At 42.2% G+C, this 18,606-nt stretch overlaps 1 protein-coding gene across 1 annotated transcript in view; it reads right to left on the bottom strand.

Moving 5' to 3' along the window:
- NGEF (neuronal guanine nucleotide exchange factor) overlaps positions 1 to 18,606 on the bottom strand; it is a 75,275-nt gene that overhangs the window by 43,783 nt on the left and 12,886 nt on the right. The window contains exons 3-4 of the mRNA XM_060241948.1: positions 5,290 to 5,535; positions 4,320 to 4,462 (exon numbers count right to left, since the gene is read on the bottom strand). Of these exons, the coding sequence (XP_060097931.1) occupies positions 4,320 to 4,462; positions 5,290 to 5,535 (389 nt within the window). The remainder of the gene's footprint in view (positions 1 to 4,319; positions 4,463 to 5,289; positions 5,536 to 18,606) is intronic.

The following is an 18,606-nucleotide window of genomic DNA, read 5'->3' as shown; positions in this document are numbered from 1 at the left end:
TATCAGGGAAGTAGAATTTTGTAGCTTCATTTTTGGGATTGTAGATACAGGAATACAAATAAAAATTTGCAGTTTCAAATTAGAAGCTACTTGCTACAGCTCACCATGAGTCCTTAAAAAAGCAATACATTATTTTTGTTTGTGAAAATGGGATGTTTCATACCTTATGAGCCAAGGCCAGACCTGAGAGAATCATAGCTGCTGATCTACTATCAGCTGTAGATATTAATCATCCTGGCTATAGCCAAAACAACTTTAATTAAGGAGAATTGGAACCTGATGTCAGACAATGTTTAGTTACTCTTAAGTAACTACTCTTGTAGGGCTACATTTTCACTTGTATTGTTCAAAGTACAGAAAATCAATTAGCTCCAGATGGCTTAAGTGACCCAAGTTGTGATATCAAAGACAAAACCCAAGAACAACTAGTCTGCCCAATCAGGTGAAAAATTCCTTACCAGTCTAAATATGAGGTTCAGTCAAACTTTGTACATGAACAAACATCATCCATACTAGGGTTGCCACACACACACACACACAGTTGCCAGTGGGGGTGGGGAGGAGAGGATGCCAGATCCAGGTTGGGAAACTCCTGGATATTTGGGAATGGAGCCTGGGGAGAACAGGGACTTCAGTGGGGTACAATGACATAGAGCCTATCCTTTGAGTCTAAAGCATTCTTTTTTTTTTCAGGGGAACTGACCTCTGAAAATGAGCTGTAATTCTGGGGGATCCCATGGTCCCACCTGGAGGCTGGCATCCCTAAGTTCCTACAGACATCCCAAGTGAAATTTTATTCAGGCAAGTTCCATGTAACTGGTACTTTTTAAAGTTGTGGAATTTCCTGATAACTTGGAGAAGGCAAAAAAGGCGATATGATTTTGTTGGGATGCGGTGGAACCTTCCTGATCCAAATGGGCTACAAACTAAGTATCAAAATCAAGACCTTAAAATTCTTTTATAAATACATCTTATACTCTCTTCAGCAAACTGAAGTTCTTTTTTTCCAGCAGCTGTCCTAGTAACAGAGTATCCAAGAACATTATGTCATTAATAGGTATAAATCTGCAGATAATAACTGCAGCCATAAAAGCACTAATACAATATATTCTTGGCAACCCAAAACCATTAGAAGACAGGTCACTGTCTGGTGAAGCCACCACACAGTCATCTCATGACCAAGAAAACACAGGCCCAGTTTAGATATTCCACTGGTCCAATCTTCAGAACAGGGCTTGGGTAATGAGAATGTGCTGTGGGCTTGTTTGTTTTCTCTTCCTCCTTTCTCTTTCATATGTTTCATAATGACCATGAGGTATCATGGCATCAGAAATAGCCAAATACAGCTTGTCCTAATGATGGGCTGGATCTAGCAGAAGTTGCTAGCAAGTCACAGATCTTTCCCATGTTCCCTACCTGTCCTTTCCAGTTCCAGAACAGTTTCTTCCATGGTCTTAGGGCAGGCATAGACTAACAACCATGCAGATTAAAAGGCTACACTTGGGCAGGGAAAGGGGATTAAATCACTCTTTCTGTTTCTTCCACTGGTGCAGCTTCACTGATGGAAGAGGAAGAAGGGAGAGATTTTTGCCTCTTCCCGTCCCAACTGCAGCCTCCTGATCCACATGGCTGTTATTCCAAGTGGGCCCTGTGACCCTGAAATTAACTTTTGTGGGGTCAGAAAGGATTGCTTATGGAAGGAAAAGGAGGGGAAGATCTGCAGATATGTGGATCACTGGATCCAGAAATTGCCACCAAACCATTATTTGAAACCACAGCTGGAAGGGGATTTCCATATTATAGTTTGCTTCCCTACTACAACCCAGCCAAAAATAATCAAATCAGTAGGATATAGGATATAATCACCATACTGATATAACCTTAAACTGTCACAGAATCTAATTTAGATGTTTATAAACATGTTGAAAAGAAAATGATATAGAATGAAAATTTGTGGGATCACAATTCACAGAAAAGTCAACAATTGATATTCTTTTTAACTATCCAATTAAGATCCAGTTATAAAATTCAATAGCAAGTTCACAAATGCACCTCAGTCTTAAAAGGAATAGCAAAATCTTGCATTATAATATTTATAATATCTAGTACCGGTAATAAAGCTAGTATTACAAATCCTATTGCAGACAACATTTTAAGTCAGAATATTAATTTTATGTATCCAAAACATGAATTAATGGGTTAAATCCAGTGATCCATCATAATAGGAAGCACAGATTTTACTGCATTCTCATCTCTGTCAGCAGTCCCATCCAATCCTTGGAAACATCTTTCCTGGATCATAGGATTCATGTGGAGAAGAGAATGAAATCACCATTTCCCCCTTCTTCTTTAAAAAGAGGGAGTGAATTTACTTCCTTCCGGCTCCTCACTATACCCTACTGATCTACATGGTTATTAGTTAAAACTCCAGGGGTCAACTTTCCCAGTCCAAAAGGACTGCTGGAAGGGAGACGAATGTAGCAAAAATCAACATACAAAAATGTATTATGCTAACAGACTGTTAGATCCAACCCAAAAATTCTCAAACATAGATAGAAGTCTGTGCTCATTATTTCTAAACCATTTGCAAAAAAGTAATTTAAATTGTTTTTCTTTCAGCTTTACTAAATTGTAATTCATAAAATTTGCTTGTATGTAAATCTATCCCGAGCACTTCAATATTCTTTTACACAAACATATATTTAGTTTATAAAGAAATTCTTTTTACTGTTGGGTGTATTCAGTAATCACTTCTTTCTGAAATGCTATTCAAAATGGGATTAAAATAGCAATAGGAGAAACTGTACCTTGGAAACCATGCACTTTCCTGTTAGCTTCTCACACTTTACTGAAAAGGAGAGATCACACTTAAATGTATTATGCTGCTCTAGCAGAACTACTTACATAATTCCTCTTGAACTACTTTGTTAGATATGTTCAGTAAATGTTGAAATGATTATTAATAATCAAGATACATAGCAGTGAACAAGACACTGAATATGGAAAAGGAACTAATCTTTAGTAAATGCTGCTGAAGCTCAGTATCAACTGAATTCAATATGATTATTGGTTTGAAACAGAAGCAATATATCTATATACAGGCAGTAACTCTCACCATTAGTATCATGAGAGCTAATAAACCACTATATTGGAAAAAAGCAGAATAATGCAATTTAGAGATGTAAAAGAATCCAAAGATTCTATTCCTGGAAAGATCTTCCCTGTCCATAATGCCAACATTTTGCATACATAATCCAAATACCATTTCCTTAAGTGTAAAAATAAAAAATGGTTTACACTACTATAGTCCAAGTTTTTGCCCATTTCAGGAGTATCTCTGGCTTCCATTACCCACACTATAGAGCTCAAGACTTATAAAAAGTCTCTGAGTACTGCATACAACTGGTAATAACAGCGATGAGGATGAGGTTTAATATTTGTATTCCATGTCAATAAGATGTTAGTAACAGAGAGCACTTCTAACTTCTTGTGTAAACTGCTGAAACTGACAGAAATATTTAGACTGCAATCTAAAACAGGAATAATAAAGAAAGCTACAGTTACTGAGGCCCTCTATTGCTGAGGAATGGTGACCCAGAACGTTGCTTAGATGACCTCTTTTTAGAGGAAGCATTCTTCTCAAAGATAACACAAAACAATCTTAATTTTTTGCTACAGATTTCAGTCCAAGTTCCCTTCCAGCATTATTTTTCTTTATTACATGTATAACCTTTATTTATCTACTAAAATAGAAATATATTTGAATGCAATGTATTTTAATGTAAGTTTACAATTTTCTGTCAGCCAGTCTTCTGTCCTATATATGCTTGTTAAAGCACACTAAAAATCTAGTGCTATGCATATTTTCTCAAAAGTTGTTCTGTTGGGTTCAACAGGACTGCATGTTACATGTATCAGAGCTCTGACACCATGAGGGTTTTTTTTGGGGGGGGGGGGGGAGGAATACTGAAAAAGAACCAGTAAGGGAGGGCTTAATTCTTTCACTGCCTGTTGTTTCTAGGCTCCACATCAGCTCCCCAGGTGCTACCCCTCCCTAGTGCTTGTTAGTACGAGAAAATACTCATGTGAAAATCTATAACTGTAAAAGCATCTTAAGTAGAGCAGATTTGAAGTTGGGACAGTGGCCTGCAATGACTTAAACGCCCCTTTGCTCTGCCACCTCTTTTCCCTCCCATGCATCCTTTTTTCCCCAAAGAAAACATGGTGTCAGAGCTCTAGCATGTTCTCTTGTACATAACATGTAGTTAGCACCTTACTCCCAGCAGTGAATCAGGCTGCAGCCTATGTGCTCCCCTTACCTATTTGCTCAATGAAGTTTTTCCAGGAGTCCGCTGTCATAGGGTGAATCATTTGCAGGCCCTCTGGGAAAGCAGCAGGACAGTCTTGAAGCCCAGGGCTCTCTTCAGGAATGGGAATTGGTCCAGCCATGGAAGGGGATTCACTTTGGGAAAGGGAAAACAATTGACAAAAGTATAGTCACCTGCTCTGTGGACAGGAGCAGCGCTACATCAACATTAAGTGCTTAAGGGGCTGGGAATGAATCAGATCTCCATCACCCTGCTGTGCTGCTCTCTGAACACGTTTTGTTCCCTACAGGAGCTTATAAACCCTAAGAAAAAAAAGCAGATACATCGGATTGCGATGGGGGGAAGGCAAAAAACCGGCCAAATTCAGCTCCATAAAGAAGAGAGGGATAAAGCTCTCAGTGGGAGCCATATGTCTATGATAATTATTTTTTTTTTAATGAAAGTTGCCAGGGTGCAAATATTTCTCCAAATTTGCACCATCTACCTTGACATTCCTTCGCCCTGCTCCCTGATCGGTGAAGAGGCTTGGTTACAGTCTCTCAGAAATTCAGTCTGTGGGTGCTCAGAAGCAAAATATTGGGTGGCCAGGCAACCGATTGGGGCTTGCGGGGGGGGGGGGCGCAATGAGGGCTCCGGTCTTCTAATCGCTACAGGTGCAAGAGAAGGAGGGGGGAGGGCTGGAAAAAGAAAAGAAGGTCGTGGGCCGCAGCAGGGAGAAGGACCGCAAAGGTGGTCGACTCAAGGACCAAGAGCCCCAGCGCTGCCCTTCATTCGCTACAGGGGGCAGCCAGTCGAGGCGTGCCAGGAGCCCAGGTTCCCGCGCAGGATCTTTTCGGCCAGGCGGGCAGCAGCCGGAGCTGAAGGGAACGCAAGAGGGAGGCGAGTGTGAAGCTCCGCCAGCTGGGACCAAGCAGAGGGGAGGCAAGTTCGTCCCGCCGCGAAGAAGTCTCCCGCGCCTCACCTGCCAGCCGAGCGGGCTCCGGCCACGCTTTCAGCGGAGGAGCCTTCATGGTCCAAAGCACAGGCGGCGCTGAGCGCGGCAGCCAGCAGCTCCATGCGAGGCGGCGGAGACGACGGCAGCGACAGTAGCAGCGAGTCCGGCAGCGAGCGGCGGCTGCTGCTGCTGCTACGGAGCGATTCCGCAGCAGGCGCGGGGCTGGGGGAGTCCGGGCGGTTGCCACGGTAACCGGGGTAGGAAGGGAGCAGTCTGCGCGGGAGGGAAAAAGAAAGATCGGCGCCGCGTGAGCGGGAGGCGGGCGAACGGCGCTACCCCTCTCTTCGGCTTCGCCACCCCCCTCAGCCCTTTCGCACAGCCCTCTCCCACCACGAACCCCCCTTTTGAGAAAGCTTCTCCCCCACCCCCCGTCCCGTAGTCACCTTCCTGAAGAAGGGTCGAGAAGTAACCAGCTGACCCCAAGAAACGAGGCCTTGCTCTCTGAGGGTCCCATTAGAAGGGTCCTGTTCACATAGGGTCCTCCTCAGACGCATAGCTCACTCCACAAGACCCTAAGGCGAGGACCTCACCAACCCCCCCCCCCCCAAAAAACCAAAACAAAACTGGGAAACGATTTCCCTGTCATACTCTGTGTCCCCGCGAAGAGGGCTTAGTCTAGAGACATACTAGCACCCCCACCCTGTTAAAATGCAGAAAGGGAAAAGCGCCCCCTCTGGGAGACTTTCCAAGCTCATAAAGGCATTTGGCAGGAATTGTGTGAATTCATTTAGAGTCCATATAAAAATTTAAGGGTAGCACAGTAGGAAACTAATGTTCATGTGGAGCTACCTTTTGAAAGGGACATTAGTTCACTGGCCAGATTCTTACTGGCAACAATGATTCTAGGCGTTCGCCTAGATCTTCTATATGGGAACCTTTTAACTGGAGAAACCAAGCACAGAATACAGGATATTCGAAGCCTGCAGCCAACTTTGAATACTGTGAATCACTTAATGCAGATTAGTTTTTTAAAAAAGCATTAACTACTTAACCAGTAGTAAAAGGATGGGTTTCACAACTGTCACCAACCTTTCAAACCACACAGGTGTTGAAATAATTATTGCAGTCTCACTTTCAAGAAAGCTAATAGGCAAAATCAACAACAGCCCATATATGTGCTTTTTCTGTTGTGGACCCCTCCTTATAGAATAGCTTGCCTGATGAGGTCAGGGAAGCTCCCACTTTCTGGCATTTTGCAAGCTATGCAAAATTGAATTATTCTATATACAGGTATATCCCAGTGGGCAGCCATGTTGATCTGAAGCAACAGAACAAAGTTGGAGTCCAGTAGCACCTTTAAGTCCAACAAAGTTCTGTTCACAATTTAAATACACAAAAGCTTATAATGTGATGTGAATAAAACTTTGTTGGTCTTAAAGGTGCTACTGGACTCCCAACTTTGTTCTCTACACAGGTGATAGGGTTGTACTGTAACCAAATGATTCAGAAAGTTACTTGGGTAAAAGGTTAGGGACTGCAGTTTATACTATTGTGTAGAGCTTGTACTGCCTGCTGCTGTAATCTTTGTATTGTTTAACGGGTCATGTTAATACTTATACTTTGCTTTAGTTTTGTTTTCAGATTTCTGTTTGGTTTCATATTTCTACAATCCAAATCCTATTGCATTGCTTACTGAATGTCCTGTCCTGGTGATTCCATTGCTTTACTCAGTGTAATCCTCCTTGAGTCACAGTGAGAATAGAATAGAATAATGCCCCATAAATTTGTTATCCTTTAAGGTATCATAAACATTCTTTGTGATTTCAGCGTACTATCAGGCAGCAAAGTAGGAATCTGCATTAACTAATCTGAAGTAAAAGATATGTTGTGCTGTGGTGTTAGTCAAATCAATAAATTAATATCTATTATACAACCTAAAAGAGAGGTATTTTTAAATTACAGAGAACATGTTTACCATTCATGACAAAATGGGACCACCCTGTTCAGAGACTGCATATCTGGGACAATCAACAGTAGACAGTGATCACAGCACTGTGAGTTTATCAGGGGCACCTTGGCTGATCATTTTCGGAAAGACAGTGCTGTGCTTAGGTTTAACCAAACAAGGCAATTTTATGTTCATATGATGTCCAGTGTATTTTCTTGCAAGCAGGAGTGTAGGAGGAGAGTTATCTCCTTCTATTTCTTTCTATTTTGGTATATAATATTCACTTATTTTTACAGATTCTTTTTAAAAAACTAAGAAGGAAAAGAATTTAATTTACTGTATACATTTGATACATGGATGTCCAGAGATCCAAATTATAGAAAGGAACAATTGATACTTGAGATTTTAGAAAATCTCAGCAATTGCTTCCTTCTAACATGATCTCCAGCTCTAGTTACTAATGCTCTTTAAACACTTTTTCTTAATAAGACAGCAGTAAATGGTTGTGTGCTAACCACCTAAACACATATTGAGTTTGTTACAGATTCAAGGATATTTTAAACATGCCAGCCAAGTTTTCTGAGATGCTATTTCATGTATCGAATTTGTCCAACCTCAACTACCTCCCAGGTTCTTCATGCTAAATCTCAAGACTGAAACAAAGCTTCAATAATCTTTCAGGTATGCTTTACAAACATACTTCCATTATTATCTATTTATCTGGAAATAAATGCCTGGAACACAGGCAATAGCATTTAAAAGACCATGTCTGTAACTCCAAGTAAACAGAAAATCTGATTGCCTCTTTCTATTTCAACAGCTGCCAAACTGTTACTCTGTACCTTGGATCAATTTTTCAGTTAATCTAGCATAAATTTGGGAGCATTTGCATGAGCAGAATATAACTATGCTGGTGTTTCTAAGTACAGAGTTTGACCCATATTTTGTGTGCATTTGAGAAAATATGTGTGTATTGTGAGAAGACAGTGTTGGTACCAGAAATACTGGACAATGTATGCAGGATTTAAGGAGGTAGAACAGAGCATCACCACTGGATTTGGCATTTGGTTTGGTTTACTATTCCAGTCATTTTCCTCTTGTGGATGGAAATAAAGATTGCATGATCAGGGGGCAGCAGGCATATGTATTATTGGTGGGTGCATCTTTACAGATTATTAATATGGGAGAGTTAAACAGCTCATTCACAACATGCCCGTAGATGGTAGCCCTAGTATCTTTTACTGTTAGAAGATTGGAATTCTTCATCCCAGCAGATGGTAAGAGGAGGATATTGACTTTGTGAGTATGAACACATAGACAAGTTATGCATGTGCATTTATAGAGGAGGTATTATGGAGAAGGATGGTTACGTGTGCATTCTAATTCATGGGTGAAGAGCTCAAGGTTCTTCTGAGAATAAGTTTTCATTAGGCAAGACACCCTTCATTTTGGTGGTAAATCTGTCTCTCCGTTAGAAAACAGACTTGAATAGACTTAATAGGTGGGACTTAGAAGGAGGAAAAACCCAAACCCCTGCTTTTAAACAATTATTAAAGGATTAAGAATTGGACATTAATTCAAAGTATCTCTGTACAGATACACTTGGGTTTCTCTTGAAGTGTTACTACAAAAATTAATTGAGGACTGCAGCTACCCAGACATATATTGGGAAAATACTACAGGAAAAAATAGAAGTACCTGAATTTCTGTACCTAATTTAAGATTATTTAAGCTTTTATAGTTATTTACTTGGTGAAGAATCTTTAAAGCTTGTTCCTAACCAGTGTCTTAGTGACAGAACAAGTTTGAGTCCAGTGGCACCTTTAAGACCAACGAAGTTTAATTCAAGGTATAAGTTTTCATGTGCATGCACACTTCTTCAGTCATTAGTCTGAGTGAATTTCATCTAAAACATCTTATTAGTTCCTTGTATAATGACTGGAAAACAACAATTCCTTGAATTGTTTCTCTCTGCATTATCATCTTATGACTCATTTTTAAATCAAAAGGGTGAGTTATCTTTAATCGTTACATTCAGTACATTTTAATGGAAAATTCAATCCACTGGCAAATTGATATTTAGTTTTTATGTTTATAACAGTTCAATACATCTGGCCATTTCTTGACAATGTACTATTAAATTAGTTTACTTTCTTCAAAGATTTGCAAATGGTTTGGCTATTAAATTCTGTCATATTGGAAGTGAGATAACAGTTAAATCAAAAAGTAAGTAAATTGAGGGAAAACATGGCTTCTAGAAAAATAGTTTCCTATGACTGATGCAAGTTTGGCCTGTCATCTTCTGCCAAGCTCAAGATATCTTGTTTCTACATAATCAATGAAAGGATGCAACAAGAGCAATTTAGCTACTATGTGATATTCCAAATGACTTTTCAGTGACAATAACATTATGTCTACACCTAACTGGGTAGGGGTAGGAAGATAGCCTTAAAGGGCTGTATTGCTGTTTCTAGTTGTTGTGTTTTTAACTGCCTGAATCAGCACTCCCCATACAGCCGAGGAGATCACAGTTTCCAAAGTTTTATTTAAAAATGTGCATTTGTTCCACAAATAATGATTATATGTAAAAGCCTTAAGCTTCTTTGCACTTTAGTTATTGCAGTCATTAGTTTCTGTGAATTTGAAGTATGTGGAGTTTTTTTCTTTCCAAAACAGAAGGGAAATTGACAAACCATTTACATATTGAAATCCTATTCAGATTTGCTAAGCATAGTTTGCTGTAGCTATCTTATCAGCCGTTTGTTTCTGACCAAGGGCCAGACTTGATGTAAAATGCTGAAGGCCTAATCCTGATTGAGCCCATAATGTGGCGGGCTGAAGTACTCTTGTTTCCTCTGCATGCATTATCAACTGCTAAAATGGCCACACACATGCACACACACCACAACTTTTTCAGCATTTGAAAATGTGTGGCAGAACAAGAATGCCACACTGCAGTCCCAATTAGGATCAGGCCCTTGCAGCATTTTTAAATAATTTTAAAATGGTGACATAGTATTAGGGCCAAACTCTAGTTTGGCCCTAATACTATGGGGAAATGAGAGGCAGCTATCTCTCTCCCCAGACCAATAGTAATAACTATAATGGAGGCCCCAAACCCCCAAGGAAATCTTACTTGGACCCAGAAATGTTGAGAATTATGCTAAAATTTTGTGATGGGGAGACCAAGTCCTATGAAGAAAGGTTGAAGGATCTGGGTATGTTTAGCCTGGAGAGGAGATGACCAAGAGGTGATATGATCACCATCTTCAAGTACTTGAAGGGCTGTCATATAGGGGATGGTGTGGAGTTGTTTTCTGTTGTCCCAGAATGGCAGACCAGAACCAATGGGTTTGTCTACAGCAGATTTCAAGGAAATTTAGGAGGCTCCTAGTTGAGGCAAGATGGGAGGAATTTAAAGGAAACCAAAATCTGTCCCCCACCCCCAGACCCTAAAGCTAAGAAAAATTGTTAGTTCTTACTGGCTTATTCTGAATAGTTATAGGCAGACAGACTACAGTTTTATGCTCAAGTTCTTATGCTACTAATACCAAGGTAAACAACAAAGGAGTCACTTCTGGAGACAGTATTATAAAGCAAGGAAATGCATTTTGATTCTTTTTGACAAGAACTGTAAGACAAGTAATGCTAAAACATTTGCTTTACCATATTAGGCAAGAAAAAACCAAAAAGATGAATACTTGTTTACAAGCAGGGCTTTTTTTTGTAGCAGGAACTCATGTGCATATTAGGCCACACATCACTGAGGTATATAGGATTGCCAAGTCCAATTCAAGAAATATCTGGGAACTCTGGGGGTGGAGCCAGGAGACTTTGGGGTGGAGCCAGAAGCAAGGTTGTGACAAGCACAACTTAACTCCAAAGTGAGTTCTGGCCATCACATTTAAAGGGACCGCACACCTTTTAAATGCCTTCCCTCCATTAGAAATAATGAAGGACAGGGGCACCTTTATCTGGGGCTCATAGAATTGGACCCCCTGGTTCAATCCTTTTGAAACTTTGAGAGTGTTTTGAGGAGAGGCATTGAATGCTATGCTGGAAATTTGGTACCTCTACCTCAAAAAACAGCCTCCATAAGGAATTAGTCTTCATAGGGAATAACTGAGTGCCCAGCAGACATTTCCCTCCCCCCCTGCTTTCTGATGACCCCGAAGCAAAGGGAGGGCCTCCAAATTGGGGGATCCCCTGCCCCCACCTGGGGATTGGCAGCCCTACTGAGGTAGTCTGTTATGTATTGACATAAGCGGCCGGGCCGCATGGCGATGGCGACCGAAGGCGACCCTCGGGTTCCCGGATGTGGCTCGCCAGATGTCCCGCCCCTCAACATCTGTGACGGGAAGTTTAACCGACCAGGATTGGCCTGGTCGAACCAGGGGGGCCGTCCGGGGAATGTATATATGCGGGACCCCGGCCTGCGTGCTCTCTCTCTTGTAACGTGCTTCCATTAAAGTATGTTGCCTTCCAACCGTCTCGGTTCTCAGTACATTACAAGTCAGTCCTCCAGAAGCTTACAGAGCTCTGTAAGCTCCAGGAGGATTGGCTGCATCAGGGGTGTGTGGCCTAATATGCTTAAAACTCTTGCAATATTTTGTTCAACATTGAAAGGTGGGGGAATAGAGGGATTTGGCAATGCCATTTTAAAAATAAAACATCAAGAAAATGCACAAGAATCACAGTAGAAACTAAAAATATAAAATGCACTGCACCTGGGAAAACACAAAAGGTGGGGGAGTAGTGGGATCTGGGAATGCAGTTTTTTTTAAAGCACAATCACAGCAGAAACTAAAAAATATAAAATGCACTGAGCCTAGGAAAACAATGAAATAGCATTGAAAGCTTCTCCCCTTCCCTCAGGTCAAGTCAGATTGGCAATAGCGCTCCTCCTTTGGCTGTGGGTTCCCAGGTTACAGTACTCACTAGGTCAGGTCCATTCAGCAAAGACAAGCTGGCTCAAAGCATCAACCCTTTATTTGCAAGACACAACCCCAGGAAGCAGGAGTGAAACTGATCTCCACTCCACTGACACACACTGCAGCACAGACAAAGTTGCAAGGAAAACGTGGAATGGATCTGGGCACAGAGACGTTAATGGAAAATCCATTCCACGTTTTCCTTGCAGCTTTGCTTCCTGCTGCAGCCAGCAAAGACAAGGCAGAAAGAGCAGGGAACTTTGGCAGCCTCAGAACTTCAAAGGGAGAGGAGGGGGGGGGAAGAGCCCCCGGGGGTGCGATTAAAGCCCTGGGCAGGCCAGTTCTGGCTTGCAGGCCAGACATTTGATACACAGTTTGAATCCAATGACACCTTTAAGACCAACAAAGTTTAAATCTGGGTTATAAGCTTTTGTGTACGTATAGCCTTCAGATACATTGAAACAGGTTTCCTCAAGTGTTACATATAGATTTGGAGGCGGGGGGGGGGGGGGTGTTAGTTGCCAGGAAGGGCAAGTTAGAGTCAGTTAACCCTAACCCCACCCTTTCTCTACCTATATGTAAATGGTTGCTGGGTGTAAGATGGTTTGTTTGTTTTTGCCTCTTTTTAAATATACTCTTATTATTTTAACAAGGAGATATAGCTGGCTATTTTATATATTTGATTGTGAGTTTCAGTATTTTACTAATGTTGCTGTTTAAACCACTTTGAGTGCCATTTGGGAAAGAGGCATCTCCTAAATTCTAAAGATCACTATGCAGTTACAGTATAGGGGATCCCCATGCCAATCACAAAAGCAGCAAATCTGAGCCACCCATAGGCAAAGCAGGAGACTGTACATAGTTGGTAGACCAGATCCAGTTGACAGATATCTTCGGGACAGATATCTTCAAGAGCCAGTTTGGTGTAGTGGTTAAGTGTTCTGGGAGAACCGGATTTGATTCCCCACTCCTCCACTTGCAGCTGCCTTGGGACAGCCATAGCTTTTGTAGGAGTTGTCTTTGAAAGGGCAGCTGCTGTAAGAGCTCTCTCAGCCCCACCTACCTCAGATAAAGGAGACTGTGACCGCTCTGAGATTCATGGTATAGGGCGGGATATAAATCCAATATCTTCTTCGTCTTCCTAGTATACCCCCTGAAGAGCATTACACTTGGTCAATAAAAACGTGCTGGTGGTCTCCAGTCTGAGAGTCATCCAGCTGTCCATAACCAGGCCCCAACTTGGTAGAACTCTCTGCCAAACAACATCTATGCCCTCTGGGATTTAATGCCATTCCGCAGGGCATGCAAGGCAGATATATTCCACTAGGCATTTGGTTGACAGTGATGGTTTCTCATCTGGCTGGCACTCCTGTTCCTCCTGCCTTCCTCCCATGAGGCAGCAGCAGAATCTGGCATTTCCATCACCATCTTACTGGTTATAGGCCATTACTGCTGTATAATATATTATGGATTTTAAATATAATTGCCATTTAAAAATATGATTAAATATGATTGCCAAGCCATTCTCTGACATAAAAAATAGCTCCTGATTGATGAATGTCAGGTTTCTCCAGAGGAGCAAATAGCAGTTCCCTGGTGTTCAGGCTACTCTCTGAGAAGGTTAGGGCTTTTTGAGAACAGGCAGACCAGAGGTGAGACAGAAGTAAAACCAAGAAAGAGTCCAAGCAGACAACAGCATAGTAGGTAACAACAAGCTCTGGAGGAGCTGCTGATTCTATGATTGCCCAGGCAGGACTGAAACTATATAATGGGCCAAACTACATGTTCAGATTTTTTTAAGAGCTGGGTCTGTGTTCCTTGGACCCAAATCAAGTTCCCTGCAGCTGTACAGCAACAACTTTTAAAAAATAAGAGAGCTCAAACAGGCTCAGAACACCACTTTGGGGAGAGGAAGGGCTCCTACTCCCCCCGCCAAGCCATCTTCCCAGACCAAATTAGTTTTGGAGGGAGTTATTTTAGGGTTGCCAATCCCCAGGTGGGGCAGGGGATCCCCCGGTTTGTAAGTAAAGTAAAATTTTATTTATATCCCGCCCTCCCCCGCCACGCAGGCTCAGGGCGGCTAACAACAGCAAAACAACAATACATTTAACAAAACATTAAATTAACCCCAAACCGATTAATACATTAGTTAAAACAGTTACTAAATCTAAAAACATTAAGTTAGATCTGACAGTACCGTTATTAGTCGACGCTATGCCTGTCAGTTTGTGAATGATGGCGGATCTCCAGACTGGACCGTTTTGATGTTTCTCTGTGGACTTGGTCAGCCGTTCATGAATGCCTGTTTGAAAAGGGTGGTCTTGCAGGCCCTGCGGAACTGATCAAGGTTCCGCAGGGCCCGCACCTCCTCTGGGAGTTGATTCCACAAGGAAGGGGCCGCGGTAGAGAAGGCCCGTGCATAGGTAGTCCGAAGTTTAACTTCTTTTGGCCCAGGGGTGGTCAATCTGTTTTTACCTACTGACCTCAGTGCTCTCTGGGGCTCATACGGGGAGAGACGGTCCCTCAGGTAGGTCGGTCCTCGGCCATATAGGGCTTTAAAGGTAATCACCAGCACTTTGTACTGGACCCGGTATACAATCGGCAGCCAGTGCAGTTCGCGCAGCCCCGGCCATATATGCTCCCATCTTGGGAGGCCAAGCAGCAGCCTGGCCGCCGCGTTCTGCACTAGCTGCAATCTCCGGGTCCGGCACAGAGGCAGCCCCATGTAGAGGGCGTTACAGTAGTCCAATCTTGAGGTGACCGTCGCATGGATCACCGTTGCTAGGTCCCGGCGCTCTAGGAAAGGGGCCAACTGCCTCGCCCGCTTCAGATGAAAGAATGCTGACTTGGCAGTGGCTGTTTTCTGGGCCTCCATTGATAATGAAGGCTCCAGTAAAACACCCAAGCTCTTTACCCACTGCGCTGCCTTCAGCGGCGCACCGTCAAAGGTCGGGAGAGATATTTCCCTCCCCAGAGCGCCACGACCCACACAGAGAACCTCTGTCTTCGCTGGGTTCAGCTTCAGCCCACTCAGCCTAAGCCATGTTGCAACAGCCTGTAGGGCCTGATCCAGGCTCCCCGGGGCAGAGGCGGGCCGGCCGTCCATTAGCAGATAGAGCTGGGTGTCATCTGCATATTGATGGCAACCCAGCCCAAACCTCCGGACAATCTGGGCAAGAGGGCGCATATAGATGTTAAATAACATCGGGGAGAGAACTGCTCCCTGGGGCACCCCACAGTCTAGTGTGCGCCTCTGGGATCGTTCACCCCCAATTGCCACCCTTTGTCCCCGACCCATGAGGAAGGAGGAAAGCCATTGTAAGGCCAACCCCCTAACCCCTATGTCGGCGAGGCGGTGGATCAGCAGCCGATGGTCGACTGTGTCAAATGCAGCCGACAGATCTAATAACATCAGCACTGCCACACCGCCTCGATCCAGTTGCCGTTGGAGGTCATCTACTAAGGCGACCAGAACCGTCTCCGTCCCGTGGCCTGGCCGGAAACCAGACTGGCATTGATTTAGGACAGAAGCGTCATCTAGGGTTTGGAGGCCCTTACCCCACTTTAGGGTCATCAGAAAGCGGGGGGGGGGACTTCCTGTTTGGCTGGAAGACAGTCTGCAGCTCCCTAACAGAGGGGGATTTTATTGTCACTGTTCAGGGTATTAAAGACCCCTGATAAGGTCTATGCTCATTAACCCTAAACAAGGGTTAACCCAAGACGACTTATCTTCCTTTAATGCTGTTGATATCGAACTGGAGCAGTCAGGGAGCTGACTCCTTCATTTCTTGATGTCCGGCAATGGAATGTCAACCATCGTCTGCAGTGACTCTAAAGTGACTTCGGTCACTTAAGGCTGTCGGAATCCAAGCACGCTAGAAGGACTGATTTTAATTGCAAGAAAATAGCAGCCGGGGGAGTTGAGAACATCTAAAAGGTAGACTCATCATTCTTATCTTCACTCTGAGAGACTTTGAATATAGTTTAAACACTGAGTGGATTAATAACAGACGAAGGCAAAGCATAATTGAATGAAAAAAAACTTTTACCTTGTTAAGCTGAGCTCTGTGGCTTTGGATGTGAACAACAGCAAAAAAAAAAAAAAACCTTTCAAGATAAGAGTGAAAGTTGGCAATGGGAGGCTGGTGACGCAGAAGAAAGAAAAGAGAGTTGCCGTGTATATATGCCCATAAACTGCAGAACCTAGAATGAACTGAGCTGAGTGGGGGCACAGCAGGAAAAGAATTCAGCTTGGGAAAACTGAACGCCGTAAAAACAATTGCCTTCAAAGATATTTTGGAGAAAGGACATATTGTTGTGAATTTTTGTGGTTGCGGTTTCTTCATGCAGCTCAAAAAACTGCGAGATTAGACACGAGATCAGTCTAAGCTGTGACAGGAAGTGAAACTAAAAGGGGCTGGACAATAAATCAGAGCCTATAAGGACAACAAGAGCTGTGACATCCGACCTTTGAACTAGGAAGGAATTGAGTCCAAGACTCAGATCAAGAAAGACGAAGAGAGACCTCTCTAGGCTGGAACTGTACCATAGAGAAATAACGATTGCCATTTTAAAAGGGAGAAAAACTGTCAAAATTGTTAAAATTCAATATCTTTGCTCAGGAAGAAGGGAGAAAAACGAAACTAGTCTCATCTGAAAGAACTGGCTCTAAGCTATTGGATTGGATGCTAAATTTTATGTGGGGATTTTTTTAAGGTTTGGTGATTTTTTATATGTCAGTAGAAAGAACAACACGTGCAAGAGCCCAATCATTTGACAAGATGCAGGCTCAATTTGACGCTCTGGAGGCAAAAATGTTAAAAGCTATGGACAAATTGCATTTGGCAATAAAAAAAGATATTAAAAAAGAAGTTGGAGACCTTAAGAAGGAGATAGAGAATTTTAAGGAAGAGACTCAAAATAAAGTGAAAGAGGTAGAGATGAAAGTGGATACACAGGCCTCTGCCTTGCTAAAAATTCAAGAAAAGGTCATAATACACGACTGTAAGTTGCTGGAGTCACAAGTGCGTCTAAGAGGGGTACCTGAAAAAGAAGACACAGACTTAAAAGGCTATATGGTGGATATCATCACTGAGTACATAGAAGAAGACCCTGACAGATTTAAGAGTATGTTGGAGGGTGCCTACAGAGTCAACTCAGTTTATGCGAAAAATAAAGGTCTGCCAAGAGACATCGTCATAAGATTAAGATCAAAAGAAGTGGCAGAGAAAATTTTGAGGAAAGGGTACCAAAAAGCCTGGGCAATAGAAGGGAGCAGAGTTAAAATAATGAAAGAGTTACCAAGAGAAGTGATCAGCGATAGGAAAAAGTACAAGAAGCTAACCGATCAGTTGCGTGCAGAGGGCACAAGATATAGATGGATAATACCAGAGGGTCTTGGATTTGAACAAAATGGCAAAAGGATTACAATAAGAAGCGAACAAGAGATGCATAGCTTTTTTGAAGAAAATAAAGAACCAACATCATAATGGAGTACAAATTACTATCTTGGAATATAAATGGACTAAATTCACCACAGAAAAGAAGGAGAACATTTCATTGGATTAAAAAGCAAAAATGTAATATAATTTGTTTACAGGAAGTTCATATACAACGCAAGGACAGTAAATTTTTGTGGAATAGAAATTTGGGGTTGGAATTTTTTTCACTAGCAGAGCAAAAGAAAAGAGGGGTGGTTTTTTACATTAAAGAACAACTTGACCCAAAATTAATCTTTAAAGACAAAGAAGGAAGATACATTGCTGTTGAGGTGACGATAGAGGCGAAAAAAACGTTACTACTAGGACTCTATGCACCCAATGGAGCGAAAGACAAATTCTTTAAAGACATAAATAGACAAATGGACGAAGAGACTTATGACCAGGTATTGATGATGGGCGATTTTAATGGGACAATACAAAATAACCTTGACAGATCAAGTCCAAAGAAGAATGATAAAGAAGGGAAGCTGCCCAATTCTTTCTTTGAGTTGATTAAACAGGAAAATCTAGAAGACATTTGGAGAAAGTTCAACCCTGAGGTAAGAGACTATACATTTTTCTCAGCAAGGCATAATTCTTTTTCCAGAATTGACATGTTGTGGGGTTCCCAAGGCTTGGGCCTCATAACAAAAAAAATTGAGATTCTTCCAAAGGTTTGGGCGGACCATAATCCAATATGCTGGTCAACAAAATTGCAAAGAAAATCAAGAAGATGGAGAATTAATGAGGATTTACTACAAAATAAAGACACTGTATCATTCTTAGAAAAGGAGACTGCAGCATTCTTCCAAATAAATGAAACGGATGATATGGAATATCCAACAGTATGGGACACTTATAAAGCAGTAATGAGGGGTATATTAATTACATTGAATAATAAAGACAAAAGAGCAAGAGAAGAAAGGCTGTCAGCACTGCAAAATGAAATAGATAAAAAAGAAAAGGACTTAAAAAAAAGACCAGG

Source organism: Heteronotia binoei, chromosome 6 (assembly GCF_032191835.1).
Source record: "Heteronotia binoei isolate CCM8104 ecotype False Entrance Well chromosome 6, APGP_CSIRO_Hbin_v1, whole genome shotgun sequence".
Taxonomy (NCBI): domain Eukaryota; kingdom Metazoa; phylum Chordata; class Lepidosauria; order Squamata; family Gekkonidae; genus Heteronotia; species Heteronotia binoei.
The sequence above is the reverse complement of the archived record's forward strand: the minus strand, read 5'-3'. Positions and strand labels throughout refer to the sequence as shown.